The sequence below is a fragment of the Fusarium oxysporum genome, chromosome IX (genome assembly GCF_013085055.1).
Source record: "Fusarium oxysporum Fo47 chromosome IX, complete sequence".
Lineage (NCBI taxonomy): Eukaryota > Fungi > Ascomycota > Sordariomycetes > Hypocreales > Nectriaceae > Fusarium > Fusarium oxysporum.
Genome location: NC_072848.1, coordinates 522,514 through 538,243, shown reverse-complemented (window position 1 = coordinate 538,243; position 15,730 = coordinate 522,514). Strand labels below are relative to the sequence as shown.

The following is a 15,730-nucleotide window of genomic DNA, read 5'->3' as shown; positions in this document are numbered from 1 at the left end:
GACTTTATAGACTTGCCAACTCGGCTGTTGATAAGGAGTTCAGAGATAATGTTCAACATGCCGATGAGAATGCCGGTCGTTCATGGTGGGACGAAAACCTGGGGTTAGACCAAACCCAAAAAGGTCTTCCGACACACTAAAGCTCAAAGGTGGGAGCGATAACGGCCTCGGACGATCTGATGTTGAGCGAAGCAATTACTTCAGATGAGAAAAGAGAAGTTAAAGATACGAGAGAGGTCATGGCGATTTGATTTTCGATGTAGACTAAACTTCATTAGGTCTTCCGACAGACTAAAACTGACCCTTGTCTAACCGTTGGCCAATGGACTGGCTGGGGTTTCGTCTCGAACTTCAATATCCGGAAGTATACCCGTAGGCTGAGGAGTTGAGCTAGGCTGTATTGGCTCTTCCAACAAGCTAATGCAGCTTCGTTTGATTTAGTCAGTCTTGTATCAATAGATCAGAACGGAAAATGTGCTATAAATTCCGATACTGTTATCTCCCTTTTGATGCTGGATGGGTATTCAGACTGGCTAACATCCTTGACCTCTCATCATGACGCTTCTATCAAAGCCAAGCATCTCAATGGAAGATATACGAAACACCATCGACACTTACATCAAGGGACTTTCAGATGAGCTCTACGCTTTGAACAAGCAGGCAAGACTCTGTTCAGCATTGACCTCTCCAACACGCTGACATCTTCACCCAGATCCACGACGAACCTGAGATAGCCTTTCAAGAATTCAAAGCTCAAACTCATATTTCCGACTTCCTTGAACAACAAGGCCATTCAGTTCAACGCGGGGCTTACAACCTACCTACATCCCTCGAGTCTATATATGGCTCCAAAGGCCGATGCGTCAACTTTAACGCGGAATATGATGCCCTTCCTGGCCTTGGCCATGCTTGTGGTCACAACCTGATCGCTATAGCCAGTGTTGCTGCTTATCTCGCTTTGACACATACTTTGAGGAAGTATGGTATTGACGGAAGAGCGCAGTTACTAGGTACGCCTGCTGAGGAGGACGGCGGAGGGAAGATTCTCCTCCTCAATGCTGGGGCCTATGAGAAAACCGATCTTTCTCTGATGATGTGAGTTGCGACTAGCTTCATCATCCCTTTTTCCAACCCTCTAACGACTACCAGTCACCCTTTTGTGGAAGACCAATTCCGTCCAAACGGTACAATTGGATCCGCCGGCCAAAGCAGCATCGCAATCGTCGATTTAATCGCCGAATTTCGCGGCACCAGCGCCCACGCTTCCGGAAACCCATGGGACGGAATAAACGCCCTTGACGCACTGGTAGCTTCATACAATAACATATCAATGCTACGACAACAGATAAAGCCAGATGAGCGTATCCACGGATGTATTCTTCAAGCACCAAAGATCACGAATGCGATACCAGAGTATACAAAGGTCAAGTTCTCGATTCGAAGTCCAAAGATGAACTCCCTGAAGAAGTTGAGTCAGCGGGTGCGGCATTGTCTTGAGGCAGGAGGGTTGGCTACGGGCTGTGAGGTTGAGATAACTGAAGACCTGGCGTATGCTGATCTCTGGGTCAATGATCCTCTGTGTTCTCTGTTTAAGCAACATATGGATTTACTTGGTGTTCCGCTGTCTCAAGGGAGTCAAAGCGAGAATATCGGTGGTTCGACTGATATGGGGAATGTTAGCCAGATTATCCCTGGCTTGCATGCGATTATCGGGATCGAAGCACCAAAGGGCACGTTCCCACACAATCATGCTTTTGCAGAGGCTGTTGGTACGAAGGATGCTCATTTGAGGATTCTCGAAGCTGCGAAAGGAATGGCTTTAACGGCGTGGTCTGCGATTGTCGACGATAAGGTGTTTGCTGAGATTCAGGACCATTTTGACAAGATGAGGAAGACAGACGAGAACTTGGGTCTATGAATAGAGTAAATAGTTTCCAGTAGCACAGAAAGTCACAATTCATCACGCTTTCTAACAATTATATTCATACAAGACGAGTACACTGTTCATACCGAGTAGTCTCCCTTTTCCTACAGAATCACCGTTTTGAGCAGAGACTCTTCGAACAGGATGTCGAGCCCCAACGAGGAAGTCTTCTCTCTATCAGCCACTGCAGGGTTCTGTTCTGTCAAAACTCCAGCAACAGGCGCAAAAAGATCCATAGGTCTTGGTCTCCAGGCACATAAAAGAAACTCTACGACGGATCGCACTGCCCTGCCGCCAGCAAAGTGATTCATGGCCTCAACATGTAGAATAATGAGATCTTGACTTTTGGTCGTTGTCATACCGGTGCCAAGAACAGTAATAGCCCAAAGCAGGCTTGTGAAGTCGGATCGCACCCTGGCGAGATGATGAAGTGCTGTTTCGCAGAGGCTTATGACTGAAGGCTCTCCAGCGCCCAGAAATGGGTTTTCGAGTTTGGTGATTAGAAGTTCGATAGCCAGTGAATAGACCCGTCTGATATGGAAACTCTCAGTATCATGGTTGGTGCTTGAAAGTTCCTGATTGGTGGCCGTTGCCGTTGGCTCTATTTGTTCGATGTTGCCCAGTCCAACTTGGCTCTCGTGCAGTCTGCTCCTCAGCTCCTGCAGTCTGAATTGCATGTAATCAGAGGCCACGCTGAGCCGATGATGTAGCAGATAGGAGACCTTGAACAGGATATCGAAGAGCTCGATGGGAAGCCACGCAGATAACCCTGCCTTCACAAATCCACGACAGCTGGTGTCTGACTCCAGAAATGGTGATTTGGACCATAGGCTTATAATCTTCGAAAGATCATGGTAATTGCGTAGATAGCTTGGACGAAATACACCGTTTATGGCTACATGATAAACCAGGGTCTCCAACACCAGAGCTTGATGGGTGTTCTGAGGCGGTTGATCAAGTGCGAGACATAGTGGCGCCGTGACTGAGAGATAGGTTAGAGAATCAGTAGCGGAGTTCTCAAATCTCTGGATATTGGTTAGTCTTCAAAAAGGCCAGGTTTCATCAAAGCTGATACTCACCTCAAAAACATGCAGCAACAGCACGGTCGCGATATTGGAATCCTGTGTAAGACTCCTCTCACTCCTTGTGCTCAGGCGCAGTTGCTTCAGCGCGTCGCTGTGTTGTTGGAGGGCGTGTATTCGCCAGCTTGGTTGAAACTGCGAGATTATAATTGCTGAACATGCGAGCCATGCATGAAGCATACTGCGGGAGTTGACTAGAGCTTCAAATCCTTCAGCAAGCATCGAGAACTCCCGGCCTCGATCAAGCCTTGATGTAGCTTGGTCGAGAACCTCTAGCAATCCTGTCATTGAGCATGAGGGCAGGCCTTGGAAGCATTCGTTGAAGGCCCCTGTGTTGCTGATGAGGGCCTGGTCATGTATTGGGGAAGACAGGCGGCATCCGTTTCGTAAGATCAACTCCTCACCAAGGGTACTCGGTGTGCTAGGTCCGCTGGTCTCGCCATGAGAGCTATCATCTAACTGAGGACTCACACTACTCCTCTCGCCAGCCCGAACATCGAGCTTCTGGTTACGGCGCTCATTACTGCTGCGCCAGCTACAAGTAACTCGACGGTTGGAACAGCTACCGCAGGTTGGGCGACATTCATCGCATTTCTTCCGTCGATTTCGGCCTTAAGAGTAGAGTCAGTGATTTTGCCACAATGATTAGACTGCATGCTTACATGGAATGCAACCACCTTGAGACCGGCGATGCTTAACGCGCTTCTCTGCGTGAACCCAGCCTCCAGAGTAAAGTTCAAATTGCGCAAACATTGGCCTTTCGGACGTATTCTAAAAATGGCCAGACATAGGTCTGGAAGGTGAATGAGTAGCTAGGTTACAAAATCTGGGGATGCGGGGTTTTATGCTCTACACCACCTACCTCAGGATAGCTTCATAATCTCAGAAGGCGTTAACTCTAACCAAACAGTGAGCTTTTTATGTAATTCACTACCGCGTGAGCTAATAGAGACAGCTCTGTTGATCAGATTACTTTCTATACTTGGGGTAGTTCTTCTATCACCAAGTGCTTGAATATGCTATCAAACAAAGGAGAGACGAATTTCATCGCTGTGTTAAATTCATCGAGAAACTGGCAAGTAGGCATTAATAGGCACAAACAATCACTTTGAGTCTGTGCCTTAAAATCAGGCTTTTGTCTGAGCCCAAGCTTGACATCTCGCACGTGATAGGTCGTTGCCTGATTGAAATATGTAACCAACAAGCTTGAGGATTCATCCTATCACTTCATCAGCATATCACCTAATTATGTCTCCATCCATTGGTGAAAGTACCAACAATGCATCAATCGGGTCTGACGAGTCGTGTCGCTTTGAAACCATACGGATTATCGATACAGAGGAGCCTGAATTTTATCGAAAAGAAGGCTTCCATCCAGTTCACATTAGTGATCACTTTGACGGAAGGCGGTACCGAATTGTCCATAAGCTTGGGCATGGCGGATTTTCCGTCGTATGGCTGGCTTACGACTCCTTGGACTCTATCTGGGTGGCCCTCAAGATTGTAGCTGCTTCGGACTCCTCCATGATGGAAGAAAAGGCAGTCATGTGGCACAATATCATTTCGAAAATGAATGACGAAAGATTCGTCACTTATAAGCGCTTCTTTCACATCGAAGGACCCAATGGCCGTCATCTATGTCTAGTCCTACCACCTTGTGGTCCTTCTTGCAACACTCTGTCCCAATACCTACAGAGTAGGATTCATCCCTGGCTGGCGCGTCGCGTGGCTTTTCAAGCTACAAAAGCTATCGCAGATCTTCATTCTCAAGGTCTTTGTCACGGAGGTAAGCAGCGTTTCTCCTTCCTACCTTCACTCTACTGATTCGCTGTAGACTTTACCCCGAGCAATATCGTCTTTCGCATCCGTAACCTTAATCATCAAGATGATCAAGGTATATACCGGCTTTTTGGTGAACCTCAACGCGATGGCTTGAGAACGATATCGGGTCAACCTACTGGTGCAGAGGCGCCTCGGTATATCGTTGGCAACCTCGACTTCACGTCAGCAGAGGACCTCATACGTGATGAAATCTGTTTGATTGATTGTGATCAAGCATTTTTGACCTCTGCGCCCCCGAGGAAAACACTTGGGACACCTCCAGGCTTTCTGGCGCCTGAGGTGGCAGTTGGAAAATCAGCCAGCCCGGCGAGTGACGTTTGGGCTCTGGGCTGTTCTATCCTACAGATCAGGTCAGGCTCTTCTCCTTTCTCAATTCCCAACGTCGATAGCCCAGCAAACTTGCTTGGATGGGTCAGCGAGTACATTGGCCGTATGCCGACATCATGGGGAGAGCCACTATTCGACGATGATGGCCTCCCAACGATGGACACGACCAATGGCGAGTCCCTAGGTGAAATACTTGAAAACACGAGATCGCTGAAGCAATGGATCAGCGATATCTGGGATCAACCAGATAATCTCGAGGAGCTTCAGTCGACATCAACTGCGCCAGATAGAGTGAGAGATGAGAACAAACCATATCTGGAATGTTACAACAACAAATTTTGGAAACCTGCCGCAATTAGGATTGATGATATCTACCTCGGAGCATACTCCGACAAAGTTGATAAGATCATTGAATCACTGCAGAAAATATTGACGCACGAAGCTGACTTGCTATATGATCTGACATCCAAGATTTTTGTCTATGAGCCTGCACAGCGAGTGTCTGCAAGAGATATCTTAGCTCATCCATGGTTTCATATGGACGATACGACATGAAGATTGGCTTCGAACTGTTCGGAAAGTGATAAGATAATGATTAGAGGAGTCAATAGACAAAATACAAGTACAGATTCAGAGTGATGTATTGGGTCATCTAAAGCAAATAATACTTGTCCAGCACCCGGTGGTTATTCCCGGAGTGTCGTGGTCTAGAAGCCGGCTCTGAGCCGGCGGGTAAGCTTCCGGCCTGGCCTGGGGTTGCCACGCCGGGATATCCAAGATCTTATTCATGCAATCGTCATCAAAATAAGGTGACTGTTGACCGATAAACGGATGCTCTCCGTGTTCGGTGTGGCTCATCAGCAAAATTTCTCGAGATATTCCCCAAGGATGGGAATGTTGTTCTCGCAATGCTCAAAGCTCCTCCGGCTTCGCTATTGGTGGGGTGACAGTAAGACGATGGGAACGGAGTAAGCGAATTGGCCCTGACATCGGTGCGATTGAACGAAATGAAGAAATACCTTGGATCATATACAAGAAATTGAATGCATAAAGTATTCATCCCCTTCCAAATATTGGGTCTAGAGTCAATGGTAGCATTCGTGGAATGTTGATTGTCCTGTCACACGATAGGGTCACGTGCTTTTACGAAGATCCTGAGTCATCAGAATCACCCCGCCAAAATCTTTGACCCCTCCAAAATCTCGGGCTCAAATTGGGGCAACGAGACCTACTTCTACCAGACGCTTCCCACTCCGTTCCTGCATAGACGAAGACTAGATCGCAAACGAGACTTATAGACGCATACGAACGAGACAAAGCTACATCACACGATTGTTACAGCGAACACTCTACCCGACAAACCTTCCCCTCCTCCAACCCCGCCATCATGAGCTTCGACGCTGAGAGCGCGGCTCCAGTGCTCGCCACAGCCGACTTCAAGACTCTCGGTCCCTTGGCCGCTGATCTTGACAAGCACCTCACTCTCCGAACCTATCTTGGAGGTTACACCCTGAGCGAGGCCGACGAGAAGGTCTGGACTGCTCTCCGCACCAACAAGGTCGCCATTGGCCTCGTCCGAAAGGGCGCCTACGCCAACATCACCCGATGGTTCAAGTTCATCGAGGATGCTCACCCTGAGCTGAAAGAAAAACTCAACTCTGGCAAGGAGAAGCGCGTTGGTGGTGCCAACTACAACATTGGCCTCCAGAACACCGAGAATGGTGTCGTCACCCGTTTCCCTCCCGAGCCCAGGTACGTTCTTCACCACAATACGCATCGCGCGACTTTACTGACCCTTCGCAAGTGGTTACCTTCACATCGGTCACGCCAAGGCCGCTCTCCTCAACGATTACTTCGCCAAGACTGCCCCCGATGGCAATGGCAAGCTCCTCGTCCGATTCGACGACACAAACCCCTCCAAGGAGAAGCAGGAGTTCGAGGACTCTATTCTCCACGATCTCGAGTTGATGGACATTAAGTACGTCTCCGTCACTCACACCAGCGACTACTTCAAGGAGCTCTACGAGATTGCCGAGCAGATGATTCTCGACGGCAACGCATACGCCGATGACACCGACCCCGAGGTCCAGAAGGATGATCGCAAGAACCGTCTTGCCAGCAAGCGACGTGATCGTCCTGCTGAGGAGAGTTTGGCCATGTTCAGAGAGATGAAGAACGGCACCGACCTGGGCCGAAAACACTGCATTCGCGCTCGCATTGCCTTCGACTCAAGCAACGGCTCCATGCGAGACCCCGTAATCTACCGATTCCCCAACTGGAAGGGCGCCGAGCCTGCTCCTCACCACCGAACCGGCTGGGACTGGAACATCTACCCTACCTACGATTTCGCCTGCCCCGTCGTCGACAGTCTCGAGGGTGTCACCCACGCGCTCCGAACGACCGAGTATGCCGACCGTAACGAGCAATACCACTGGTTCATCGACAATCTCAAGCTCCGCAAGGTCAACCTCTGGGAGTTTGCCCGTATCAACTTTATCCGAACATTCCTTTCCAAGCGAAAGCTTACCAAGGTTGTCGACACCGGTCGTGTCAGCGGCTGGGACGATCCTCGCCTGCCTACCGTCCGCGGTATCCTCCGTCGTGGTTTGACCGTTCCCGCTCTCCGTGAGTTCATGTTGAAGCAGGGACCTAGCCGAAATATCGTCACCATGGACTGGACAACTATCTGGGCTATCAACAAGCGAATGCTCGACCCTGTTGTGCCCCGATACATGGCCATTGAGGAGAAGGACGCCGTTACTGTCACCGTGACTGGCGGTCCTGAGAAGTCATACAAGGAGGATAGACCCAAGCACGTCAAGAACCCCGACGTCGGTACCAAGCAGGTCACATTTGGACCCAAGCTTCTCCTCGACCAAGCCGATGTTGCTGAATTTGCCGACAATGAGGAGATCACCCTGATGAGCTGGGGTAACGCCATTGTTCGCGGTCTCGACAAGTCCGCCTCACCCATCAAGGACCTCAACCTCGAGCTGCATCTCGCCGGCGACTTCAAGACCACCAGCAAGAAGGTCCACTGGCTAGCGGCCGACCCCGAGAACCTTGTCAAGGCTGAGCTCTGGGACTTTGGCTACCTCATCACCAAGGACACACTAGAGAAGGATGACAACCTTGACGACTACTTGGCCGATGTCACCGCCTGGAAGGTCGATGCGCTGGTCGACGCTAGCATCGCCGGCCTCAAGGAGAACGACTTTATCCAGCTCGAGCGCAAGGGATACTACCGTGTGGACAAGCCTCTTGGCCAAGGACCCGACGGCCGAGCTGTCCTGTTCAAGGTCCCCACAGGTGGCCAGAAGGGTTAAGCGAAAAGAAAAATAGAGGCGGGGAGGATGAAGTCTTGTGATTTGACGACGGACATGTAGTTATGAAAGACAAAGTACCGTAGTAGAAATGCGAAAAAGAGAAAAAGATCCGGACTATCATGAATTCCCTTGCACATCAGCATTCAGCTTTGCATGCAGCATATGTCACGCTGTTCCTTTCGCGATGATGATTCGCTCTGTTGCGAGGTTTTGATGTCAGCGCTGATGCAGATCCACCAAATTCGGTATACCCTTGAACGCGATGGGAAAATCCCTGCAGAAAGAGTGCTTCTCAATGCGCATATCAGAGTATGTAAGATTGAACTGCAGGTCTGAGGATACGAGAGGGGGCGGTTGATCGACCCTGTAATCAGCTACACGAGAGGGGAAATGATGGTGTGATTTGTTTCTCCACATTAGGCGGAGATTTTCTAGAAGATGATCGATTGTGATGATTATGACGTTGGATATGTGAAGTGAAGTGATTCGGATGTAGGTACCTGTTAAAGATGGATGCAATGAGAATTGTTGAGATGTTGGATGCACGGGGTAAACCAGGCCCCGACGCGCTAGAACCGTTCTATATTCTATTCTTAGGAGGCACTAACCCCGCTGCAGCAGCAGCCTTGATGTCAGCCCAGAAGGGCTGCTCCCGCATCGTGGCGTAGAAAACGGTCTCGATCTTTCTCAATGCGGTGAAGGATTCATTACTAACGTTAGGCATGTACAGTAAGAACATGACTGAAGGTAACGTGAGATTCGAGTAATACGAGATGCTGCACCGAGTGATGGATCATGGGCATCTCCACAGTTTCTGACGTAGAACAAGACGGAAGATCGGAAATACCCAACGGAAGAATTTATCTCATTCCGCTATTTTGGTCCTTCTTGCTCTGGGCCGAATGTGCCGTGCACGGTTTGCGGGGATGGGCCCGACCTGGCGATGATTCCGGTGCTCAAGCAAAGCACATGTTCAATACGAGAGCTTATGCTTCAATTATGCCCAGATAGATAGAATCACGAGGTAGCAATTAAAGAATAATACTACCGTTTTATGCTTCTTCTGTGCCGCTTTATGCTTATGCATAGTTCTACGCCTCCCGCTATGGTGCGGTGCGGTTCATCGGCTGATGTCGGTGGATGGGGATTGAATACGAGATCCAGCTTCGGCCTGTCGATCACCTCGTGTTGCTCAACGCACGAGGTCTCTGCTGCAAGGGGAGTTGAGGTTGGAGCTCACGGTCAGCTATAGCACGGATCAGTATAGCTTGTGGGACTGAGCTTAGAATAGCTAGAGTTTCTATGTCATAAGGTAAGTCCACCAGTGTAGAACATCTATATAAACAGCCTCATCCTCTCCTGTCTCGTCCCATCTCATCATCACACACTCACACATCTCCTCTACCCAAAACACAAACCACTTCCACTACAAACACCTTTCAAAATGAAGTTCTCCGCCGCAGTCTTCACCCTCCTCGCCGCCACCGGCGTCACAGCCGCACCCGCCGCTGAGAGCGTCAACATGATGGCCGCAACCCCCCAGTGGACCATCCGCGACGCCAAGCGCTACTGCCGCTCCGACGACTCCATCTGCAACTGGAAGTTCGGCATCGACACCGGCAACGGCAAGCCCTACGAGTGCCGCTACGACGTCAAGGGCCCCGGCGCCAGCAAGAAGCGCAGTGCCGGCCCCAGCACCTGCGGCGACTTCACCATCACCTCTGGCTGGAGCGACCAGTTCGGCGCCAACAACGGCTTCACCACTCTCTCTGTTGTGTCCAAGTCGAAGCGTCAGATCATCTGGCCTGCTTATACCGATAAGCAGCTTGCTGGTGCCAAGATTGTTAAGCCTGATCAGTCTTATGCTCCTGCTTCTCTCCCCAAATAAGCGAGCGATACTGAATTGAGGTGGATAGAAGAACTGGGGATTGACGTATAATAATTGCATGTACATATTTGAAGTACGGAAGGCTTGGGGGTTACAATACATAAGCACATCAACATCGTCTGTCAATCATTGGTCAATTATTCCCGAAGTGAAATGTGACATCGCTTCGTCGGCCGAGTGCCGTCGGGCTTTCGGCCGGACGGTTCGGCACCTCGTAACGCAATCACCATTGCACCACATGAGCATGCGCAATAGTAACAGCCAGTATAGCTTTGCGGTTTTCGGGGTAATAATAACAATGAGTCGCTGAATCTCGGATAGTTACCCGTTCGCCGAAATCTTTGTCTCGTCAAGGTTTACTCAATGAAAGTGCAGGCCGAGTAACCGACCAACGCTTCTCGTTGACCGTGAGTGCTGTAGCATTGCCTACTGAGAAAACATGTGTCGAATGAGTTCCCTACAATATCTCCGGCCACTAAACGTCAATGACATCTTATCAATTGCCCTTGGTCAACTTTGGGGCGCGCCGCCTGGTTACACCAACTTCAGCTTAGCTGGCTAAAAAGCCCGGTTACCCTGCAGATGGCACATTTACAAATTTTTGCCCGACGTTGCTTGCAATTGGCATACGATTGTTTGATGACTAGAAGCTTCTTAGTTATATGTGTACATCGAATTGAACTCGCGACGATGATTTTATATCGTGTTCGGAAGTTCTGGCTACGTGCCTCATCCAAATGGAATCTGCGTCTGCCAAATCATTCATGGTGCCGTACATACAGGATGAGCTCGTAGGTGGTGCGCTGTCAGCGAAGAAATGGCAATTATCTATTGCCAATCAAGACTTGAGCCCTGTAGCGCCACACTTGCACAACTCTCCTACCTATGCACCTTTGTTGACGTTGGTGAACGCCAGCGGTTCAGTGTGATCATTGCCGCAGCCCAGAGAATTGAAGGCGCCGGAAGATCCCCGCCCAAAATTTAGCTTCCTCACTGGAAAACCACAGAACTCAACTACGTCGCCTCATCTCCAAACATACAACCGCCCGGAAGATGTCAGTTTTGTGATACGTGAGAGTACCAGAAAGGCAAGGTCAATGGTGTCACACTTTGCATCTGCAGACCGTTCTGGCCGTTTCCACAATTGATGCACGTCCAACCGTCGGGAAGCAGATCATTAGCCCCAAGGCTCCTATTCTAGAAGCCTGCCCTGGGTCGCTGGAACTCACCACGATGATGGATGTGGCTGCTGCAGACAAGTTACCCAACCTCCAAAATGCTGCGATACGTCAATGCGGCCAGAGAAGCGCCGCGAAGTTAACGCCGCGGCGGGAATCACCTCATTCTAATCCCGCAACAAAAGCACCCAATTGCAACAGGCGCCAACATCAAAGTCAATCAACACCAAGAGGCCTCACTCCGCACCGCCAAAAGACGCGTCGACACAATATATACTCACCAAAAATGCAAATTAAGATCGTCCAAATAAAGTCAATTGGGGCGTTCGCCAAGCTGAAACAAGATGAAGTCGGGCTCACCACTCAGAAACGGTAGTAAAACCCAAGACCGACGACACGCGTATGTCTTAGCTTGGCGCGTACCAATTGACTTTCCGCCTCCAAGCTTCTCTACCAGAAAGTTACACAACGAGCCGTTGCTGGGATACATAGCCACACGGGTATTTTATACGAGCGCGAGTGACAGTTTTGGCATGTGCGGTGGATTCTACAGTGCTGTGATGAGCCGGGACGCTCGGGGAAAATGTCATGCTTTTTTTGCTGTTTACTCCGCCAAGTAATGACGGTCTGCCAAGAAGCCCCTTGATCAAACTGGGCATTAGCATCACGAGGCCTTAGCACCAGCCATGCACGAAACCAGTTTTTTTTACAGTCAATAAGCGACATGTCTATGACTGTATCCTCAATCAACAGCTCACTCCTCATTCCAGCAACTCCCATGGTCAAATATGTCTCGCGTGAGAAAGACCTCAAACCTTGATTCCTTGCAGCCCATGTTTCAGTGGTCGTGGAGGAAGAATAAGGTAATATTTAAGCATACCAGGGGCTGGACCAATAAACCCAGTGGAGTGGTGGAGTTGGCGCATTAAAGTTTAGCGCCCTCCTTCTGTGAAAGGGGGCATATTTTAGAAGAGTACTTTGTCACTGTCATAGATTTGAGGGGAGGGGAAAGTATATTGTTATCGTGCAAGGGCTTGCGTGGCCCGTTCAATCTCGCTCTAGCACAGGGGATCTTGGCCTTCTTTGTTATTGCGATGGACCTCACTTTGTCTCATCCCCGGCTCGTGATGTTTGTCCAACGAGATCTCTTACGCTGCTCGTCTTGACTTCAATTCACCTCTATGCATTCAACCATGCACTGCAAGTCAGGTCCATGCCTGTTCAAAATGTCAATTACGTGGCTCCCTTCGCCAAGACTTGACCATTTGCCAATAAAGTCATGAATAAACACCCCATGTCACTGGCGTCTTGGCCTTCAACCTTCTTGTCTCGTCCATAGGTCAAAACCCGCCAAGAAAATTCACCTCGTCGCAGCGCCTGCACTGCCCCGATGCCCAGAGACTTGGCTCGTACCAATAAACTTGCCAGTGCCATTTTATTTCCCCCCTTGTTTTGTGTGTGCTTTGTACGTACGTAGTAAAGAGAAGATCCCCGGCTTTCCGTCCCACCTTTGATCTACCCAGATCTCTCTTCTGTCTCTTTTGACAGGCTTCTTTCTTACTTTTTGCATTCGCTTTTTCTGCCGTAAACTTTGACATCGAAAACACTCGTTTTTTCCCATTTGGACTTTTATTTCCCGATCCTGTCTGCTTTGGCGGGAGGGCTTAGTACACACACTGAGGTCTGTGGTGCTTGTGTCGCTCGCTTACAAGCTACCCTGATTGACCACCATATCACGACGTCGCTTCATATCGACGCCCATTTCCTTATAGAGGGATTCATACCTAGACAGGGCGGCATGATGTTTTCTTCACCGACAGCCTTTGTGGCTCAGGCTGCGCTTCTGGGAGGTCTTCTCGTTCAATCGGTCGACGCACAGTATTACAAGATTGGAACAAAGGGTATGCGATGCCGACGACCGTAGTGGATGGAAGAGGAATACTAATCGACATGCAGATGAGATTAAGCAATCAGCGCGAACACTGGCGTATGATCTCATGTTGCAATATGACGGTAACCAGACTGGCATGATTCCCGGTATCTTGCCCGGTCCTCCAACAGAATACAAGGGCGACTACTACTGGTGGGAAGGTGGAGCGATGATGGGAACATATATCGGTGCGTCGGCATTGATAGCTCATCGAAATGGATTGAAGACTAACCGGGGGCAGATTACTGGAAGCTCACCGGCGACGAGAGCTACAACCACGTAGTGATGGAGGGCATGCTTCACCAAACAGGCGACGGCCACGATTACATGCCCAGCAACCACAGCGCATCCCTCGGAAACGACGATCAAGGCTTCTGGGGCATGTCCGCCATGCTTGCAGCAGAGAACAAATTCCCCAATCCACCCGATGACCAACCCCAATGGCTCGCCCTCGCACAGGCCGTATGGACGACACAGGCTAAGCCCGAGCGACACGATGACGAGTGTAACGGTGGAATGCGATGGCAGATCCCCTTCACCAACTCTGGATACGATTACAAGAACAGTGCGTCGATCTCTGGCCCATAAGCAGTGGGGGGTTGTAGCTAACATTTTTGCAGCCATTGCCAACGGATGCTTCTTCAACATCGGCGCTCGTCTTGCGCGATACACAGGAAACGAAACATATGCGAAATACGCCGAAGAGACGTGGGAGTGGCTCTGGAACGTCAACTACATCGATCACGAGAGGTGGCTCGTCTACGATGGCGGACACGTCGGAAAGAACTGTACCGACATCAACAAGGCCACCTTTTCCTACAACGCCGCCATTCTCATCCAAGGCGCTGCCTTTATGTACAACTTTGTAAGTCCACTCACCTCTCCCCAAAACACACCCACTTACAATCGCAGACCAACGGTTCCAATGTATGGGAGGACCGCATCGACAAGCTCCTCGACGCTACGCTCAAGAACTTCTTCCCCAAGGACATCATGTACGAAGTCCCCTGCGAGGGCCGCAAGGGCGCCTGCTCGACCGACATGTTGTCCTTCAAGGGCTACGTGCACCGCTGGCTCGCAGTGACAACACAAGTCGCGCCCTTCACCGCGGAAAGGATCCTCCCCGTGCTGCAGACATCCACAGAAGCGGCCGTGAAGCAATGCACCGGCGGAGACTCGGGTCGCAAATGCGGTTTCTACTGGAGCGGCGGTGAATTCGTGGACCCTGCTGTTGACGAGACTAGCGGCGCGGGCGAACAGATGAACGTGCTAGCTGCGGTGTCGAGTTTACTGATCGGCGACGCTGAACCGCCTGCGACGAATAAGACGGGTGGTATTTCGAAGGGTGATCCAAAGGCTGGTGAGGATTCGCATGATAATCCTGAGCCGGAACCTATCACGACTGCGGATCGGGCGGGAGCGGGTATCCTGACGTTCTTGGTCCTTGCGGGTGCTGTTGGAACGTTTGGATGGATGTGTTTTGATTGAGCGATTTGAAAGTTTGAGTATGGCGTTGGTTTTGAACATATGCAAGAAACTCGACTGGCGAGCGAGGAATACTTTTTTGTTTGTATTTGTTGTTTTGTTCTTTGTTGGAGAATGGAGTAACGTATCCTACCAGGATTGAGGGATTGTTAAGACCTTGATGGGAGATACCCAGCGAAAGGCAGCATTCTGATAGATTTGTTTGAATACAAATGCTTGACAAGTTACTCTCGTTTCGGCCCTCGTCTTGACCTTTGGACCTGTCTCAATTGAACGTCGCGCTTGGGAATCGTGCGTCCATGCTGGGCACGATTGAACCTAACAGCCAAGAACTTCAACGGTTAACAGCAGCTCGGCGTACCACAAGGCAGAGAGGAGAATTGGCAGCGAAGAATAGAATGAGCTGCGATGATGCTCTGGTGTTGCGCTGGAGCTTCCACCGAGGCTTGCGACTTGGTCTTGGACGCGGCTGATGGAAGAGCGCGAGTTGCCGGCAATTCTGAGACGCATTGTCGCCAGAGTGGGGGTTCAATGCCCATGCATCATACAATGCTAGTGACTTCTAAGGATTAACAGAAGCCGAGCACGTCAATCCGACGAAGCGGCCTACCTTGCCACGATTGATTGACCATGAAGAACACGTGCAGGCTTATTCTGGATTGGCGGAAGTGGTTGACTTGTCGTAATTGTGGGGCTAACCCACAGCCTTTCAGCCTTGCTCAAACTCACAACATTCCACTTCCACTTA

General features: G+C 50.1%; 6 protein-coding genes across 6 annotated transcripts; 4 read left to right on the top strand and 2 right to left on the bottom strand.

The window, feature by feature from the left end:
* Nucleotides 1-555: 555 nt before the first annotated feature.
* FOBCDRAFT_243230 (uncharacterized protein) lies at nucleotides 556-1,918 on the top strand (the record flags this gene model as incomplete). The annotated part of the gene is made up of 3 exons (XM_059610536.1): nucleotides 556-660; nucleotides 713-1,095; nucleotides 1,150-1,918. 3 exons carry the CDS (start codon nucleotides 556-558, stop codon nucleotides 1,916-1,918), a joined length of 1,257 nt encoding a protein of 418 aa, XP_059465755.1.
* A 33-nt stretch (nucleotides 1,919-1,951) lies between these two features.
* On the bottom strand, nucleotides 1,952-3,788 carry FOBCDRAFT_167401 (uncharacterized protein). Its single transcript, XM_054706779.2, has 3 exons — nucleotides 3,669-3,788; nucleotides 3,004-3,617; nucleotides 1,952-2,949 (listed from the first exon to the last, which is right to left on the bottom strand). Exons 1-3 carry the CDS (start codon nucleotides 3,757-3,759, stop codon nucleotides 2,029-2,031), a joined length of 1,626 nt encoding a protein of 541 aa, XP_054562754.1. The 5' UTR covers nucleotides 3,760-3,788; the 3' UTR covers nucleotides 1,952-2,028.
* Nucleotides 3,789-4,247: 459 nt separating this feature from the next.
* On the top strand, nucleotides 4,248-5,811 carry FOBCDRAFT_230702 (kinase-like domain-containing protein). The gene is made up of 2 exons (XM_031189476.3): nucleotides 4,248-4,792; nucleotides 4,841-5,811. Exons 1-2 carry the CDS (start codon nucleotides 4,255-4,257, stop codon nucleotides 5,728-5,730), a joined length of 1,428 nt encoding a protein of 475 aa, XP_031033461.2. The 5' UTR covers nucleotides 4,248-4,254; the 3' UTR covers nucleotides 5,731-5,811.
* Nucleotides 5,812-6,243: 432 nt separating this feature from the next.
* On the top strand, nucleotides 6,244-8,641 carry FOBCDRAFT_263816 (tRNA synthetases class I, catalytic domain-containing protein). Its single transcript, XM_031189472.3, has 2 exons — nucleotides 6,244-6,927; nucleotides 6,980-8,641. The coding sequence occupies exons 1-2, from the start codon at nucleotides 6,563-6,565 to the stop codon at nucleotides 8,499-8,501; spliced, it is 1,887 nt and encodes a 628-aa protein (XP_031033457.1). The 5' UTR covers nucleotides 6,244-6,562; the 3' UTR covers nucleotides 8,502-8,641.
* Nucleotides 8,642-9,800: 1,159 nt separating this feature from the next.
* On the bottom strand, nucleotides 9,801-10,515 carry FOBCDRAFT_230698 (uncharacterized protein). The gene has a single exon (XM_059609843.1). The coding sequence runs from the start codon at nucleotides 10,489-10,491 to the stop codon at nucleotides 9,928-9,930; it is 564 nt and encodes a 187-aa protein (XP_059465754.1). The 5' UTR covers nucleotides 10,492-10,515; the 3' UTR covers nucleotides 9,801-9,927.
* A 2,472-nt stretch (nucleotides 10,516-12,987) lies between these two features.
* FOBCDRAFT_167393 (glycoside hydrolase) lies at nucleotides 12,988-15,052 on the top strand. The gene is made up of 5 exons (XM_031189470.3): nucleotides 12,988-13,468; nucleotides 13,524-13,685; nucleotides 13,739-14,062; nucleotides 14,118-14,362; nucleotides 14,410-15,052. The coding sequence occupies exons 1-5, from the start codon at nucleotides 13,366-13,368 to the stop codon at nucleotides 14,983-14,985; spliced, it is 1,410 nt and encodes a 469-aa protein (XP_031033455.1). The 5' UTR covers nucleotides 12,988-13,365; the 3' UTR covers nucleotides 14,986-15,052.
* Nucleotides 15,053-15,730: the final 678 nt, after the last annotated feature.

Coding starts and splice junctions, on each gene's coding strand:
- FOBCDRAFT_167393 (XM_031189470.3), top strand. CDS start 13,366: ATGATGTTTTCTTCACCGACAGCCTTTGTGGCTCAGGCTGCGCTTCTG. Junction 13,469..13,523: donor TTACAAGATTGGAACAAAGG/GTATGCGATGCC, acceptor ATCGACATGCAG/ATGAGATTAAGCAATCAGCG. Junction 13,686..13,738: donor GATGATGGGAACATATATCG/GTGCGTCGGCAT, acceptor AACCGGGGGCAG/ATTACTGGAAGCTCACCGGC.
- FOBCDRAFT_167401 (XM_054706779.2), bottom strand. CDS start 3,759: ATGTTTGCGCAATTTGAACTTTACTCTGGAGGCTGGGTTCACGCAGAG. Junction 3,618..3,668: donor TCAAGGTGGTTGCATTCCAT/GTAAGCATGCAG, acceptor TCTACTCTTAAG/GCCGAAATCGACGGAAGAAA. Junction 2,950..3,003: donor TGTTGCTGCATGTTTTTGAG/GTGAGTATCAGC, acceptor ACCAATATCCAG/AGATTTGAGAACTCCGCTAC.
- FOBCDRAFT_230702 (XM_031189476.3), top strand. CDS start 4,255: ATGTCTCCATCCATTGGTGAAAGTACCAACAATGCATCAATCGGGTCT. Junction 4,793..4,840: donor TCAAGGTCTTTGTCACGGAG/GTAAGCAGCGTT, acceptor GATTCGCTGTAG/ACTTTACCCCGAGCAATATC.
- FOBCDRAFT_230698 (XM_059609843.1), bottom strand. CDS start 10,491: ATGTATTGTAACCCCCAAGCCTTCCGTACTTCAAATATGTACATGCAA.
- FOBCDRAFT_263816 (XM_031189472.3), top strand. CDS start 6,563: ATGAGCTTCGACGCTGAGAGCGCGGCTCCAGTGCTCGCCACAGCCGAC. Junction 6,928..6,979: donor CGTTTCCCTCCCGAGCCCAG/GTACGTTCTTCA, acceptor ACCCTTCGCAAG/TGGTTACCTTCACATCGGTC.